At 40.8% G+C, this 18,502-nt stretch overlaps 1 protein-coding gene across 10 annotated transcripts in view; it reads left to right on the top strand.

Moving 5' to 3' along the window:
• The window catches only part of ANO5 (anoctamin 5), a 99,766-nt gene that overhangs the window by 12,192 nt on the left and 69,072 nt on the right, over positions 1 to 18,502 (top strand). For 6 of the 10 annotated variants that reach the window (XM_090032857.1, XM_090032853.1, XM_090032849.1 and 3 more), the window contains exon 2: positions 16,129 to 16,173. The exons of the other annotated variants lie outside the window; for them this stretch is intronic. In XM_090032857.1, the coding sequence (XP_089888983.1) occupies positions 16,129 to 16,173 (45 nt within the window). The remainder of the gene's footprint in view (positions 1 to 16,128; positions 16,174 to 18,502) is intronic. 10 annotated transcript variants of the gene reach the window in all.

Below are 18,502 nucleotides of genomic sequence, written 5' to 3'. Positions count from 1 at the left end.
ACATCTACCTTCCCCCAGTAAAACATCACATCACTCACACTTATCAATAAAATAAATAATAACATTACTACATGCTTTCAAATACGTATGAATAACCTACTAATAAATAATGTTAAGATAGTCTTTGAGATTTTTCTGTCCTGGCTAACAGAATTGGAGGTTTCTCTTGACATATCAGCTGTACTGTTTTCAAACAATGGTAAGTCTTGGTAAGTCTGCAGGACCAGGTGTGCCATGTTTTGAGTTTCAGCAGTATCAGCCTGCATTGGTTGTTTCTTGAGACTTGTCCTGATCTCTCTTCCTTCTATAATGTTGAAAAAGTATTACCTGTTCCTTGCAAAACATGTCTGAGTGATAGCCTCAGGTGACTAGGGTTACTTCTTATAAAAACACAGTTCTTGCCAACCACTCTCTTATTGTAATAAGCCTCCTTTTCATTAAATTGTGGCAGCACCTGCAACAGCCTATTAAAAGTTCAGTTCTACAGTTCTACATGTTATTCAGTGCTTACAGGAAACAGAATCCTTTCTTGCCAGGGTGGGAACATTAATTATTTTTTTTACAGAAATAGTACTCAACCTACAGTCCATGTGCTGAATTCAGCCTGTGGATCTGTGCGATCCAGCCTGCAGGGCTTCTCATGGGTCTGAACATTTGACTGCAGGGACTGGTGATAACATTAATTGCCAGGGCGTCCCTTAATTGCCACAGCTGTGACTGCTCCTGTGTGCCAAATTTCCAGACCCATGGGGAGCCCTGAAGGCTGGGTGACTCAGCTCTGCATGGCAGATGGTGCCAGCATGTAGGGTCGCTCCATGGATAGATCCAGCATGTGGAATTAGGCTGTGACCAAAACCAGTGTACAAGGTTGGGCCAGTGTGCGGGGTCACTCTGCGGTTGCATCTGGCATGTAGGACCAGGACAGCATACATGATTGCATCATGGCTGCATCTAGCACATAGAGCCAGGCTGACACCACAAATTGCATATACAGACTGCCCCCAAGGTGAATCTGATCCACAGGCTGACCTTGCTGGCAGACTGGCTTTGTGCCACTCATCCCACCTATGAGGCTGAAAGGTTGAGTGCCACTGTTCTACAGTGTTGTCATACTGGCAGCTCTTTAGTCCTGTCTACACCTGGAGGATGATGAGACTAGATTGATGCAGTGGAGATACCCTCATTGTACATAAGAGATGGAGAAGTTCTATTTTTAAGTGTTCTGCTCTTAGGGTAGAGCTTAGGTTTTACATCTTAATCTTTATTCATAGCATAAAAAGTGCTATGAGCAGAGGAAGCAAAGCACTCTGACTCTTTTTATTGTTATCCTTAGCAGTATATTACATTTTAGTGATCTTTAAAACAGGCCCAAATTAATTGGAAAAGCTCCTTTTCCTATGAATGGTTCCACCATAACTGTCATATTCCATATAGGCTCTCCAATTCTGCTAAATTTCCACCCTGTATTATCTCAACTGATGTGCACATAGCAATCAGAAAAATCTGAGAGGTTGACTTACCTCACTTATGTTTAACATTTAAGCAAAATTTTGATCTAGTGAAAAGCTATGAATCTACAGAATACATAGAACAGGGTATGAGTGTAGGTTTCTCCACATAGCATCACCAGCGTTTGAAGGGTGAGACTATATGTTAGTCCTTATGCATTCTTCAGTTCTTACTGAAACTGCGAGTCAGGGGTACAGAATAATGTGGTAACAACTACTTGTAATGAGGGCATTTAGGTATAATCATCAGAGGTGCTGCAGATGTATCTTTTGTTAGAATGGAGTATGGAGGGTGTCTACTTCATAAGCCTAAGGAAGGCAACACTGTAACTATGTGCATTATGTATTTCTCAAGAGCAGAGTAGAAACTGTCTTCTATCACTTTCAAGGTGAAATACACCTGAAATGGTGGTGCCTGGACCAGTCTATGTGGACTGTCTTACATGCCCTGGACTAATCCACTACGATCTAAATTCTAAATGATTATAATCAGGGATCTGGGTTTTCAGTTTGCCACAGAAAAATGTGATAAAACCTGGAGTTTCTCATTTTAAGGAGAAAAACCCAGATTTTCTCCTTTCTGCCATGGTGAGGTGCCCCTTGCTGCTGACAGGTGGGTAGGGAGCACCTCACCATGGCAGTGTGGGGCTTGCGGCGGTGACATAAAGCTATCCTGCCTGCCCCTGTTCTACCCTGTTGTACTAGGTCCTTTCCACTGGGCTGTGGAGGCCCCGGGGAGAGGGCAGCAGGGCGGGGAGCCCTGAGCCCACAGCAGGCAATATGTATGCGCACCCCCAACAGATTCTGCTCCAGCCATGGCGCCCCTTGTGGGGAAAGGGAGCCACACTCTGTGCTCCACTGTGCCTCAGGTGGCATCTGGGACTTAGGTGCTGCTGCAGGGGGCAGGGGCTGCGGGCCCAGGTCCCTGGCCCCATAGACCTGGCAGCTGGGAGCCCCCTCTGGCAAGGCTGGGGGAGGGTGGGGGACTGTGGGTGGGGTGTGAGGGGCACCAGCGCAGCAAGGGGGCTGTGGGGCAAGAGTGAAGGGCACTAGCAGGGCTGCGGGGCTGTGCCTTGGGACTGAGGGGCAATGGTATGGGCAGGGCATGGGCATATCAGGGCTGCTTAGCACCACAAAGCAAGAGGGGAGGGGACAGCTACAGCTGGACCTGTGTCTTGGTGAGTGAAGGGGCAGGGGGAGCTCTGATTTTCCATGACAAAAATCCCAAAATCAAATGCCAAAATTTGAAGTTATTTAGAATTTATTTTCTTATAGAGTTTAAAGCCTTCAGATTGCTTTAAATTTGTAAGTATATCAATTAAATCAATTACATATTGATTTCAACTGATACTTATATATTTAGTGGCGATTCATTTTAATCATAGAAAAAACACAGATTTGGGGGGTTTTAATCATAGAATTTGTGGTGGTTTTTCTTTTCTTTTCTCTGCAATTTTTAAACAGAAAAAACCAAGATTCCTGATTATAATGAAGTTATTTTGGATTTACATTGGTGCAACTGAAAGCAAGCCTTGGACCACTGCATCCATTTTCACTCAGTTTTGTTAAACAATATGTCAGGGCATGCTTGTAGTCTTGTAATGAGGGGTGGGCACCTGGGGCACTAGCTCTGGTGCAGCTGGCCTGTCCTGGCCCCTGCTGCCCATGGCACAGACCTTGATAGTTATACTTTGATTGGACTGCACACAGATAATCAAGGCAGAGAAGCCTGCTGTCTCCAGTTTTTCAGATACAGTCTCAATCTTATATTAAAATATTTGGAATTTTTTTTTAAAGTGAGGCTAAAAAAATATATTGTGCCCTATAATCAGATAGAATCTCTAGATCAAGAATAAATGGGGCATAAAGAAGCAATTCTTGTTATTTACCAGTAAAAAAATGCGGTCATTTTTGATGTTGATAGCGTACCTGGTGATAATTCCAGGTGTCCGTTTTGAAAACAGATAATCAAAATGAACATATGGGTTACACATGTATTTAATAGCACAAACCAAAAATGTCACTCATTTATTACATTAATTGCTCTGGTTGGAGGTCTTGATCTGCAGTAGCTAGTGTGATTCTCAGTATCACAACTGATTTAAAGCTTTCAAGTGCATTTTGTCAAAAAACAAGAATATCTTTAGGTGTGGTACAGTTTTATAATTGGAAATCCCAAATGCTGCTGTGGTTTTCTTCAGCTACAAGGGTAACTGTATAACTTAAACATTGTCAAGCCTGTGGCAAAGTAGCAGAACACTATCAAACCATGAAAAGTGTGGGTGGGGCATGTCTATGCAGGCAGCACATCCAAATATAACGTAGGCCTCTAATTTTTCTGCAGCCAGTCTGTGAATTACATATGGCTATGTGGTTTGTTATTCAAAAGTATTTTCTTAACTTTCAGTTCGGATATTGGAAAGCCTAGAATTACAAAATTTGTAGTGTGCTAAAATATATCGTGTTGACAAGTAAAAATTGTAAAAGACACATGTAGAGTAAACAGCCATTTTCCAAGCCATTGTCAAGTTAGATATCTTTGCTCATTTCACTTAGTGTTGAAGGCTAATGTTTACATCAGATACAGTAAATGCCAAGGGCATTGGCCCAGTGCCCAACCCATTTTCTTGATTGATGGAAAACATTTCTCTCTTAGATAGTCTGGGATCTAATGTAGACTCTTGGGCCACATCCAGATGAATGCAGCCATGCAGTATGTGGGGCCGCACACCCCTTGCAGTGCCACATACTGCACATTCTGGCATTTCTCATGCAGCGCAGGGTTTTTGGTTTTTTTTACTCTTAGAGATCCAGGGGCCAAAAAACCCATACAGAAAAGAGGCAGGGTGGTGTACACGGGGTGCGCTGCCCAAAACCAGAGCCTGGCCAGCTGGAGCCAGACTGTGACTGCTGGCCAGACTCCAAGCTGCAAGAAAAATGCAGCTGCAACTTCCCCAGCCCCAGGATCCCAGGTAAGGTAGCTGGGGCCAGCACAGTTGCTGGACCCAGCCTCCACTACCCCACCCAAGGTAACCTGCCACGTGCCAGAAGGCACATGGCATGGGTGTTCCCCGGGGACAACCAGCAATGGCACAAGGTGTCCCATTGCTAGTTGTTCCCAGGGAACTAAGAGCCTGGGCTCATCAAGCCATGCCATCTCTTTTTAAGCAGTTTGGGCAGAAAATGTGAGTTTCCCATACTGAGACATTACCAAGTTAAATAAATATAGGAACATTTTGATGAGATACTTAAGAACTTTTTTTTCTTGTCCCTTTTGTTACATTGTTTTAATATACACATGTCAGTGAAATCTTGCTGTTTTGGAAGTTAACAGCAAGACTGACTTCAATAGTATTAGGATTTCACCCATACCTCCATGGAGGTCTGGAAACAAAAATCAATTAACAATGCATTAGCACGTGATACAGAAAGTAAAAAATAACAAACAATAATAATAGGAAACTGACCAATTGAATTTCCTTGTCCAAATGGGATGAAATGCAAAACATTATTGTTAAACAATAAATTTAGCATGTGATTCTTTTTAGATTATTAGTTACAAATTGTGTATGCACCTACTGTGCTCTAAAGCATTTTATTGTTACCTCATCTTTACAGGTCCACAATTTGTTTCACTACAATGGTAGAATCTTCTAGACTATATAACTTAGGGACACTTTGTTATTACTATATGTTTGGTTATATATATGCTATGTGTCCATCTGGCTAACATAGATTGCCCAACTGGTTGAGTCTTAGGCCCCACTGTAATAGAAATTATAAATAATAATAAAATTAAGAACTACTTTATTTTGGTTTTACGTTACTATGAGAGCCGTGATTTCAGTGGAAGCTTCAGAAATGAAGTAATGAGTCATTTCCTAAGTTTCTGGGAGCATGTGGGAAATAAATCTAGGCTTTCGAAAGGGTGCATCAATTTGTATGCAACAACCTCCCCTGACTGGTACAGACAGAATGTAATATCACAGCCTGTCTATATTCTGTTGAATGAGGACTTAGCAGTTGTTCAGTTTGGGAGGCTGCTTTTGCTCTTTTCTACCGGAGTCTCATATTGCTGGACATAAATAGTCCATGAATGTAAGAGCAGTGTAGGTAAAAACAAGCATATAGTAGCCTGGTAGCTGGAATGCTTCACAGAATTAGGTGGGCTTCAGGAATTGGGCAGGCTGGTATTTGTTCGCCCTGGCCTTGGAAGGCTCATTCATTATTTTGTTTCTCCTGTGTTTAAAATACAACCTAAATATCTAGCAGTTTAAAAATATCATAGCTTCTCTTTAATCGCAACTGTCCCAGTTTGGAATATTCCTTTTGAAATGGTCATTTATGCTATCATCAGTTTAGTTGTATGTCATTTGGCAAAATCATGAACTGATTAAATGTAGGACTGTTAACCACAATTCTAAACAGAGTGGTATGTTATTGTAGCCTTCATTGGATATCACTCCCAGCACATATATGAGTTAAATCCTGTTTTGCTCTTTAAAAAAGTTGTTGGAAACAAATCAGTGGCATATGCTTCTAGACCAAACAAGGCTTTTTTCTAAAAGCAGATTAGCCTTTTTCTTTAGCTTTTAATTCACAAGGAAACTTTATAATCCTTTAAAAGAGCTAAATTCCAAAGTTTCAGGCAACATTTCCATTTTCTGTTGAGCTATTCTACTTGAACGAGGATTGAATAAAAATTAAATAAGGATTTTAGGATGTGGCCTGTACTCTGTAGAGCAAGAGAAAACATTGCACAATGGTAGATTTCTTTTCTCGTGACTTATTATTCTAGTTTTGTGCCAGTTTGAACATGTTGGAGCTGCTCTCAGCATCCCTTTTAAAAGACTAAGTGAGATAGTATCACTGGAAATAAATCTGTCTCTCTCCTGTATACTTATTCCAGTTACAGTCATTCATATTATTTTTGTTTTTTTGTATGCAAGTAATATTGTTTGGAATAACTTTGGAGGCTTGTATGTATTTTAGGATAAAGATTTTTTTTCAGTAAGTAAACACATCAGTGCAGTAGCTTATGCTAGAATTGGCCTTTGAAATGGAGGCACATCTCTTGTTTTGGCGTGTTTTCCCTCAAGAGATCCCATTGTATCTTGGATATCTGTGGTTGTCTCCAGCTGCTAATAGAGCTTCTCTGGAATTCTCTGAGAACAGATTGTATTCTTATGTCCACAGAAGGAGTTTGATACATTATATTTTAATTTGGAGATAATGAGATAGGTAGTTCAGTGCCAATGCTGCATTAGAAAACAGCTGTCTTGATGTAATTGGTGTGGGCAGCAAGCACAGGGCAACTTGTCCAGAAAACATGAATGTCTGAATCAAACTAATTTGCAACAAATCTATTAACCCAAATTCATGTGTAAAATACAATAGGTGATTTCAGTTCTTTCTTTGTACCTTATGTTTATTTCTACTGTCTTTGAAAGATGTCATTTTATTGAAATGTACTTACATGCAGTATCATATAAATACATTAGCTGATGGAGATAGCAATTCTTTAGGTGCAGAGTCCCTTCTTATAAGTCTACATTATTAATCTCTGTTTTGATATACAGAAAAATACTAAAAAGCCTGAATAATATTTACATTAATAGGAAATAGATTATTTATAAATGAAAGCTCAAATGTATTGTTTTTTAATCATATAAATAAGGAAAGTTTTGATTTTGGTGTACATGTATTAATTGAAAACTGGACCTGGTTTTCAAAAAACATGGTGCTGATACAGTATTTGTACATTAGCTTTTAGAAATGAACACCATTCTTTTAGGATTAAGCAAAATTAAAAGACACCATTATTTTGTTTAGATTCAGAAATCTGTTTTTCTTAAGGAAAGCAGTTCCTGTGCCTCATGTCTCTGTGCATGTGTAAGCAAGTTCAGGGACACAGGCTGAAGTTAAAGGGCTAAATTTGCCTGCAACCCTTTTGGATTTCAGTGGAATTGTACTAGGGTATGTTTAGTGCTGAAGTATGGAGAGCTTATTTTGTAAAGGTGTCCCCAGCAATACATACAAATACATACAAATAAATAGTGTTAGAATTACTAAGAGAACAACATTTTTTTTAACTATTAAGCAATGGATAGTGTATTAGGCAGAGTTCAGAATATGTGCCTAAATCACAGCTACAGGACTAATCCAGGGAGTTACTTGAGGGACATCTCAGAGGTGCAGTTTTCTCTCCGCTGTGTCTTTACTGTATGAAGGCAGCTAATTATAATATTTTCTGCTTGTGCTGCAACAAATTGAAACATTTTTTACCCATGCTGGTCCATCTGTCCCAGATCATCTGCTGCCGTGGCCCGGGGGACTGCTGTACACCTGGATCAAAGATCCAGGATACTTTGGCAGGGACTCACGTTACTATACAGGTGCATACTCACAATTACAAACTTGTCCTGTAATATTTTTAAAAATATTTATAATAATGGGATGCTTTAGAGGTGTGCTGCATGTACTTTTTTAAAGAGGATACATTTGAGGACTCTCAGATTGGCAGTGTTGTTTTCAGTCTGACCATTTTATTGCAGTTTGCTGCTAGCCATGAAGTACATTCTCTCTCAGCTACTCAGAATTATGGTACTGTAGTAACATTTATTGAATTATATTTGTCGATTTCCTGTAAACATTAGGTTAATTTTTTTTTCTTAGAAGAGAATTGATTTGTTGACTTTCAGATGTTTGGATCAGAATACATTTTATAGTTTGTAGTTGCGTTTTGCTAGATATGCAGACACAACAGTCTCCAGTAATTTCTTCAGGACCTTAAAATGTGGGCGGTATTTGCTGGGTATGCATTTTTGTTTGAATGACTTCAGTGCTGAGTCAGATTCCTGGGTCAAAGCTGCAAGTTAGGCAGATGCAGATTCACTTGTTAAACTGCCACTGTGGTCCTTGAAAACAAAGCAGACATACAAAGCAAGGTTGTAATGCCAATTATTAATAAGTAATTTACTGCTTAATTAGTAGATAACCATATTGTGAATTTGAATCTATCTTTTATGTAAGGGTAGGCTTTGCCACTGGAACAGGGTAGGATTTGTTAAGGCTATGAGCTTAGAGGTGACCAAGATAAAATTCTATCTGTTTGCTTAGTTATGATGTAGAATAGGAAGTGGGTGTAGTACACAGTAGGTATTTCATACCAACTATATTATGTCCTTTTTATCCCCCTTCTCTTTTCTCTGCAATAGTATTGATTACATCCAGAGATGAGCTACTGCACTGTATGGATAAGTGTGCATGCACTAATGTGGCAGATATGTTCTTACTAGGGCTGTGTGAAACTTTGGTTGCCAATTCAATTTGGCAGAGATTCGGCCTGATTCAGCAGCTGAATCTCCAAATCCGAATTGAATCAGGAGACCCTTTAATCTCCGAATTGAATTGGAACCCTCCGAATTGATTCGGAGAGATTTAGAGAGATTTCATGATTGGGACATAGATACAGCTTTTAATGTTTTTTCTACATACTTCAAGATACCAGGCAGCTCGTGAATGCTGAGATGCTGGGGCGGATGGAGCGTCTCATGGGAGGTGAGGTGGGGGTGGTGTCTCCTGCGTGCTCGGTGGCAGACATGGAAGTGGACTAAAAGGACTTCTAGTCCACTTCCGGGTCTGCTGCAGAGCATGCGAGCCCCCTCCTTCCCGCACTCCTGTGGGACACTCCATCCACTCCAGCATTGCAGTATTGATGAGCTGCGCTGATACCTCAAGGTATGTATAGAAAACATTTAAAGGTGTGTCTATGCCTGAATCACTGATTATCTGAATCAGCATTGAATCTTTGGCCATATCAAATCACTGTCCCTGATTCAGGCCAAATCCAAATCGAGTACAGCTTGTTTTGCATACCCTTAGTACTTACCCTTGTGTTCTGACAAAAAGCTTAAACACATAAAACAATATGTGTAGCCCAAGGGTTTATGCAGCACTTTTCTGCTAACCGAAAGAGGTACAATTAAAGTTAATGGATCTCACAGTCAATCTACCTCAACATGTTATTTCTGTTCTAAGTCTGGCCTAAGTACAGACTTAGAAATTTGGAACTTCTGTCCTGCAATCCTGTCTCTGACCATTTTTTTTGGACTCAGGAACCCATGTTCCCCTGTAGATCTAAGTCTAGCCTCTCTACTACTTACATACTTAACATCAGAACACACCCAAAACTGGTACCTAAGCCTGGGGCCACATAAAACACCTAAGATTGGGTGTTACAAAACAAGAGCTAAGCCGCTAGCTACTTTAGTTTATAACTAGGTGTTTCTCTCTGTTAGATGAATTCTATAGGTGTTCCCAAAACACATCTAACCAATTGGATTGCACAAAAACAGCTGACAAAGATGGCATTGGCAATGTTACCCTCCTTCCCTGTCCTTTTATCCAGTAGCTTAGTAGTTATAGCACTCAACCAAGATCGTGGGAGATCTGTATTCATTCCGTCTTCTTCCTGAGGAATTTCCCAAGAGAGTTCTCTAAACATTGGGCTATAGCAGGGGTTTCACCAGATAAGTATATTTTAGTCAATCAATAGGCCAGACCAGGACTGATCCCCAGCAGAGTACCTAATGCCCCAGGTCCTGCCTGAACGTGGTATGAACCAGGTCCCAGGACTGATACTGGGCACATGCTACCCATGGTGTATGGTCTGGACCCAGAGTAGTAGGAAGTACAGTGGGTTGGTCTGGGGCACTGCATGCAGCCCATGCCATGGATCCCTGGACTTTTTGCAGTGCTAGGTCCAGCCCATGCCACAGGCAGCATGTGCCTCATGCCAGCCTCAGGGGCAATGTGCACAGGGAGCACTGTGGTTGACTGGCCTAGCACATGGCACACAGAGTTGAACCAGCCACACATGTTGTATACAGCCCAGTGGGCCAGCACAGGGCAAGTGTTTTGTGCAACGCCCTGCTGACTGCCCTGTGCATTGGCTCCAGGTCTGGCAAGATGCCACATGTAGCATCCACCCTGTGCTAGCCCCATGTAGCTTATGAAGCACACATAGCTGATTTAGCCTCATGTACCATTTACAGCATGTGCAGGCCCTGGGGCTCACTGTGCACATGGCTCCTGGGGCTGGCGCAGGACATGCACTGCAAGCAGTATGTGGACTGGACCCGGTGGTGCTGCACATGGCACAGGGGACCTGGGGTGCAGGCTGCATGCAGTGCCCCAGACTCACCCCCTATGCTGCTTGCAGAGTGTGTAGCTCTAGGTCTAGCCTATGCACCACATGTAGTGTGCAGGGCTGGGGCTGGTCCAGCAGCCCACAGCTGAGATCATATGGTTCCCTGGGACAGGTCTGGCTCACGGACTATATGTTTGACATCCCTGGGCTCTAGGCTGTTGGGTTGTCTTTACACTTGCTCTGGGGGTAGGGAGGGGGTGCTTTAATTAGAGCAGCTCTGAGAGCCGCTCTAATTAAAGAACCTGCAGCAAGTCGTATATTTAGTGTCACATGCTTCAATGTGGGGGACACTTTAGCTAAAGCTTGCTGAGAGAGCTTTAGTTAGAGCGCTCCTGGTGCTAAGTGTGAGGACACTATATATGAGTTGTAGAGGTTGCTGGAGCATGCTAATTAGCACACTTCAGAGACTCAATTACTTGTGATGTGGTGTAATACAATCTGTTAGAATAGTGTCTCTGCCCATCTACAGGTACCCTTGGAGGGTGTGTATTTTTGTTTTTGTTTGGAGGACTTAGTGCTAAGTCAGATTCCTGAGAGGTCAGGCAAAAGCAGTTCACTTGATAAGTTGCTACTGTGATCCTTTAAAATGAAGCAACCATACAAAGCAAGGCTATAATGCCAGTTACTGTTAAGCAGTTTAGTGATTAACTGATAGAAAATTATGCTGTGAATTTTAATCCATCTTTTTGATCCAACTGGTCTCCTTGAAGTTGTTTAATTTTTCTTAGTGTAACTGCAGATTCCTTGGGCCAGACAGCATGGTTTATTGGTTCAGTAGTCAGAGCATCTACCTGGGAAGCACCTACATTTTTCTGTGCCCTGAATCTTTTCTTGATTAACTTGGAGTAGCCATTTACCTATTGGTCATATTTGCTTCATTATAAATTGAGAGCAATAACACTAATATGCTTCCCTAGATAGTTATGAGGATTTACAGTATTAGGGAAATAAGTCTGTTTCTTGAAAATGTAATAATGGATGCCTGTGTGTTGTACTAGAGAAAGTTATCATAAGCATACTAATAATTACCCAGAATTTCAGGGTTTAATTGTGTCTCTGAGATAATGGCCTACATTGGGAGTTCTATGATGTTATGAGCATTCATTGGGCCAGATCCTTTTTTTATGGTAGAGCTCCACTTGATACATGAGTCAATATGGTAAAAGAAGAAAAAGATAGATTTAACCACCTTTATCTTTCCCCAGAATTCAAACACAGCTGCTGTTAATTATACCTGGCTACAACAGTCATCAAGGTATTGCTTTGTAGCTGAACACGGTTTGGGGCAACATGACTTTTGGCATGCTGCTTCTCCTCCAGTATGGTCCAGATAATACCATAATAGTGCTGCCAGGATAGTTGCCATGTAACTGGGTAAGCTGGCTTTAAGAATACTTTGGAGAGCCAGAGCTTTTTCAAGGCCTGAATCAGGCCTATTAAAGTGTTACAGTGCTCAAAGGGAGAAGAGCTGCCACTTTATCTTTAAACTAGGCGCTGTCCATTTGTGGGGTGTGAGAGAGTGGCCCCAGGCACTGCTGTTGTGGGGGGGTTGGGCACAAAAGCATCTGCTGCCACAGTGGCAAATGATCATGCCACTGCTATAGGCAGAACCGGGGTTGGTCCTGCCCCATGCATCATGGCTGCATGTCATGGAGCTGCTCTGCTCTGCCTCTGCTTGTTCTGTGCCTTGCCAATTGCACCCACCAGTGCAGGGAGGAGCAGGAGTTCCTTAACTATACTCTGAACATGCTAGTACTAGCTGTGATATTAGTCACATATTATGGTAGTATTGCAGCGATGTAGCTGTGAGGGTCCAGGAATTATGGAAGAGGCAAGGCTTTTTTGGGGAGTGATCTCTTTTATTGGACCAACTAACTGCATGGTTAGAATGAAGTTAGACAAGCTTTTGAATGCAAAAGATTCTTCATCAGGTCTGGCCGCAAAGCTTGACTGACTTTATTCCAACCATGCGGTTGGTCCATTAAAAGATCCTTGCCTCTTGTATTAGTCATATATCATTTTTGGTCTTTTCATAGGAGCTGGCTCACCTTGTTTCTTAGGAAAAGTATCGTTCATGGCTAGGGGTCTACTAAAATTGTGGTTAGGCTTACCAATTTTCTTAGGCTGGTTGCAGCACAAAGAGCAAATTCCATGAACATTTCACGGAGGCTCCACCCATTGGTGCTGATTGGTGGAGAGGCCTTGGCAGGGAGGAAGGACAAGGCGGCAGCAGTCATCTTTTCTGCTGCCCTGCCAGCTGGCACCTTTCTCTTCCAAGTGGGCTAGGAGCCTGGGCTGCAGTGACAGCGAGGACCTCTGGCTCTCACTGGGGAGGCAGCATTTTATTTTTATCAAGGTTTTTTGTTATTGTTGTTGATTTTACAGAGAGTCTTGGGATTCACAGTTTTAAGTGGACCCCTATTCATAGCTACAATAAATTCTAGCATTACCAAAATTCCACCACTTTTTCAGGAACCGACACTTTCATTTACTTCTATATTGTGAAGGTATATAAACATACTCTCATCAAAGTAAATAAATAGATAATATTTTGATGGCTTTTCCTTAATTTGTATTCACATTTGTGTTTTCCTTGGTAATTTAAACAGTCTGCAACCCATGCTTCCAACTATTAAAGCAGATTTACCAGTTTCCTGAGCATTACTGTATGAAAAGGACTCATTTAGTCTCCCATCTATTCATCTGCTTTTTAAATGTGTAACTACTTTTTCTATAGCATTATATTTATTGCTTCTGGAGATAGTACATATATTAGTGCCTTTGAAGATGTGTGAGTATATTGCTGCTTAAAATAATTGAAGATTTTGTTAGTGATCTTTTAAAAAATGAAATGGCATTAAACAGAATAGAAATAGCTTGGAAGAAAGCCTTCTTTTGAATTCCTGAAAGCTGACATATCAAGTAAGATGCAAATATGTGAAATGCAAAAATTTTTTTTTCTTGTTAGACTATTGCTATTTTGTCTGGTGCTGATAAGGAAGATGATTAGTGCAGTTCCAGTGATGCTATAGAATATTATGCATACAGTCTGGCAACTAGTTTTAAGAAAATAAGAATATAAGAATTGCCATTTACTAGGTTCATCTTCCCCAGTGTCCTGTGTCACAACACTGGAAGACAGTTGATGCTGAAAGGGAAAGTGAAATGGGTATGACCAGGGTTTTTTCTACTGTTCCTCTCTCACTTGCAGCCTCCAGCATTTAAGGTCTAGGAAACTTTAATTCACAGGCTGTATCCCCATCTCCCATGCTTAATAGCTACTGATGCTCTTTTCCTTCAAGTATTTGTCCAGTCCCTTTTTGCATCTGGCTAAATCATCAGTTTCCACAACATCTGGTGGCAATGAGTTCTATCCTTTAATTACACTCTGTGTGAAAAGACTTCATTACTTTTAAACTTACTACCCCTATCTCCCACCCTGTTTTGTCATACTGTGTGCAAAAAAGCTGACGGGGAGCCCTGTCCCCAAGCCCTCCCTGGGCTATTGCCTTATCTCTGGCCCCAAGAGTTTCCATAATAGCTCCCCAAGGCTCAGGGCCCCATGCCCCTGGAGCTTCATGTTGGCTCCTATATGCAGCCTCAGACCTCCACCCAGGGTATAGGCACTGCCACAGGTCTCTCCACTGACCTGGGCCCTGCCTCAGTACTCTGAGTGAGTCTGGGCTCCCCCTGCTGGATCTTACCCATGAGGAATGTGGGGCCGGGGTTAGAGGGTGCTCTGTACTCACCTTTCACTGGGGTGGTTACTGGCCTGGTGGTACTGGCCTGGCGTTTCTGAGGGACTGTTCTGCCATAAACAGTCCCACCAGGCCACCTGTCCCTGGCAGGGTGCAGTTTCTGGTCATGCCCAGGACCATGGGGCCTCCTCCTTCCTCATAGCCTCCGCCCTTACCTCCAAGCTATTCGTTTGAGTGGTAGCCCAGCCAGGTGGTGTTCTCCCTGGCTTCTGGCAGCAAACTGCCACCTCCTTGTGTTCATGGCTCTGCTCTTATGGAGCACAGCTGGGCTGTGCTTCCAGTCAGACCACTCTGCCTAATTGGCATTGCAGGCAGATACCGGCTGCCTAGCTGCCACTCAGGCTGCTGTTAGACCCTGTGCTTTGTTACAGCCTGCAAGTCTGTGCTGAGCTCCAGCCAAGGAGCAGAGGGGAGGGGACACCCCTGCTGTGGAGCAGAGAGCTCTGCTCAGCCCAGAAAGCATGCTGGGATGCAGGGGGACTCTGATTTAACTTAAACCAGCAAGGGCTCTGGGACAGACATTGCATAAACCGGTTTGAGCCAGGTCAGTTAAGTCTCATAGTACATTCAAACAGATTTATCTCAGACCGGTTTCAGCCATTTTCAAACTGGTTTATATGCACAGAACATTGGCTCTATTACAGCTTTAAATCAGTTTCTGATCACTTAAACTGGTTTATGTGTAATGTCTATCCCTAGCCCTAGTGTTCCAGAAGTGAGTTTTAGCAATGTGAGCATGGAAAAGAACATAACTATTCATGGTAAAATTTTCAGAAATGCCCAAGTCTGACTGACTTCCAGTGGTCCTTAGGCTATCAAGTTCTACAATTCTACTCTACCAGTTAAAACCACTTTGAAACATGCTGCACTATTCTGTATGTACTACCTGATGAACTGAAAGCAGTATAACTGTATTTGCAAGGTTTTGCATGCTCAGAGCAAGGGCTAATTAACTTGTCCAAAGTGCCGTAGGACACAGAAGTTAACCTGTATGGAGTGACTTGGAGTGTTTGAGGGCTTGGCCTTCTGGGATGGTAAGTTTTTGGTAGGTAGATGTTCTTAGACTTGTATGTTACTGAAGGATCAGAGACAAAGGTTGCACTAGGAAAAAGTCAGTTCTTTTTGATACTCCAGGTTCATTAGTATGGCGGACCACAATATATATTACTATTTACAAATAGACTATCTGTAAAAGTAGCCTATTCTGTGATTGATTCTGGGTACCCATATTAGACCATCTGGAGTTGAATAGCAATATATAACTTTGAAATATAGTAGATAACAGAGTACTGTTAAAGTACTCTGTGCATATAAAAATGCATTTTCTTGGGTTATCTTTGGCAAGTGAAAATGAAGTTATGACTGCTTTCCTCTAGTGTGGAGGTCACGTGATATTTAAATTGTTGAAGTATCTGCCTATATAAGACAGTGAAAGAGAAGGTATGCATTAAATAACTTTATTATAGGTGGAGCTCTTCTAATGGCCATGCTGTTTATAAAGATTACTTTTATGTCTAAGAAGTCCTCGTGTTTTAGTTATAATGATTTTATCCACTGCAGCAGAAAAGGGATCTTTTAAATAGATTGTGTTAAAATTGATGCTACGTTAGCAGGCTTTTGGTTCTTACTCTTAATGTTTTTTCCCTTAAAGACAATATGGTGATTCTTATCAACTTCAAGCCATCAAAGTCAGCAGGTATAGTACTAACAAGTATTGTGTCTTCTTCCCTTTCTGTGTGTGTCCTCTCTGTTTACTTCTCTGCTGAAAGTCAGTTGAAAATCAGACTTCAGAAGAATAGTTTCACTGATATTGCATGCAATCAGATCTTAGTTCAATGCAAGATATATGGAACCACACTAGGTTTGTAATGTAACTCACACATTCAATATAAATTACTGATTGGAAAGAGAAGGAAAGAGTCTTTATCAAAACTATTTGGAAAGTATGTTTTTTGTTTCAATAAAGATGGTGCCAAAAAGAAGTAGTGAAAATCATCTCTTCTCTATCATATGTATTCAGCTACATAACTAAAAGATATGTTCAACATAAAACATCTGAGCTGTGGTTTCCCTTGAATTTAATGTTCAGCTATCACTTCTATATATAGTTGTACATAATATAAAATCAGAAAATCATAAAAAAGGGCTGAAAGGGACCTCAAGAGGTCATCTAGTCCAATTCCCTGCCTGAGGTAGGATCATCCCTATTGTAAAGGCTGTCATCAGAGACTTTATTGAAGATGCAGTATCCCTTTATGCATTTTCTGACATGAACACCTTTATCTTCATATAAATGGATCTGACTACATTAAAGTTAACTAGTTTTGATCAACGACTATCAAGCAGTCACACTTCTCTATTGCAGTGTGTCCCATGTGCAGTTCTGTTTTCTTCTGTGTGCCAAGTATTTCTGCCGTGCTAGAGATGTATTGAAATAAAAGTTCTGTGCTGAAGTTTTTTTTCCTTGTCTCTAGTTCTAAGTCCAGTGCTATTGGTGTTTTGAAATAGCAGCTTACCTTAGGCACCCACCAGTTCCATCTATCCCTTAAAATGATACCTAAGGGCTAGTGAGGTAGGAATGAATGAACTTAATCCTACACTAAACTCTACATTAACATTTAAAAAAAAGTCTTAAAAGCAGCCTCTAAACTTGCACCAACAAAAGTGCACATACAGATAGGCAAATTTGGGATTTCAAATAAACCTTTGTGTGTAATTTCTAAAAAAAATATTAAAAATATACATTTTGCACCTGCAAATTATTGCCATTACAAAGTTGCATACATCAATTGTGGATACATTTGGATGTTATAATAAATGTGTCTGTGGTCTAATATCTCTTCATGTTAGATAAGCAGTGACAATATGAAGAACTTGATTTAAAAGCAAGTTTAAAAATGTCCATGTACACACTTTCAGAGCAAATTTCTCTTAAAATAATCCAATTCTTTTTAAACCATATTGTTTATCATAACTTTTGGAGCAAACAGTACAATGTTGCCTTGCCAGAGGAGATTTTGGCAAATCAGATATGGATACTAGAAGTATAGTTTTCCTGCTTACTACACTGGTGGAGTAAAAAAATAAATAAGCACTGAACTATTTGTGAAAAGGAAAAAAAACCTGACAAAGCAGCATTTCATGTGAGCTTTCATTCAATCTTTTGCAAGTCAGTAAAATACATGTTAGTCTGTTGCATATCTTCTCATTTGGTAATAAGCCAGATGAACTTGTTGTAGATATGCTAAGTACCCACAGCAAAAATTCAGATGAATGGAAGGTACAGCTGCTGAGGATTCCTGAAAAGTAGGTTCTGGGCACATGTATATTCATAGAAATAGAAGAAATAAGTGGTGCTATCCTGTCTCTAGTAGCTATAGCAGTTGGATCAAATAATTTTCATGTTCTTCTTGAAAGCATATTTTCCATGCAGAGAAAAAATAAACTGTTATACTAACCTTTTGCATGAAAGTTCCCCATTATAGGAAAAATGTTCATTTGACAAAAGGATATCACTAAGTAAATAATGCCTATTCTATATAAACATGCCAGTTATTGTTATAAACTATTTTACTACATATTTTTGTATAAGAGAGTTCTAGGAAATGTGTTTTATTCACCTTTTCCCCCCTAGAATGAAGACTGAACAGATAAAAAAAACTGACTGAAGTCTGCAGCCATTTAAAATCTATTAAATAAAATACTTTTAAGTAGGGGAAAATAATCAACAGGCTTACTAGAGTTGGGGCCAATATAACTCCTATTCAAAAGTAGTACTTCATAGCTGAACCTGGGGAGGTTCTAACAAGAAAAAAGACAGCGAGTCATCCTGCTAGATGGTTCAAAAAGGTGAACCACATATGAATCAGCAAGTGGACAGCCACTGATACTAACTCCAAACACTAGTATCATGGTCTAAATCAGTGTACATGTGGTAAATAATACAGTGCCAATCTTAAAGTAACATTACAGAGTCTTCTATTTTAAACAACAGGGAGTTTGGTAATCTGAGCTGTCATTATCCC

Source organism: Crocodylus siamensis, chromosome 2 (assembly GCF_052110815.1).
Source record: "Crocodylus siamensis isolate JL-2025a chromosome 2, ASM5211081v1, whole genome shotgun sequence".
NCBI lineage: Eukaryota > Metazoa > Chordata > Crocodylia > Crocodylidae > Crocodylus > Crocodylus siamensis.
The sequence above is the reverse complement of the archived record's forward strand: the minus strand, read 5'-3'. Positions and strand labels throughout refer to the sequence as shown.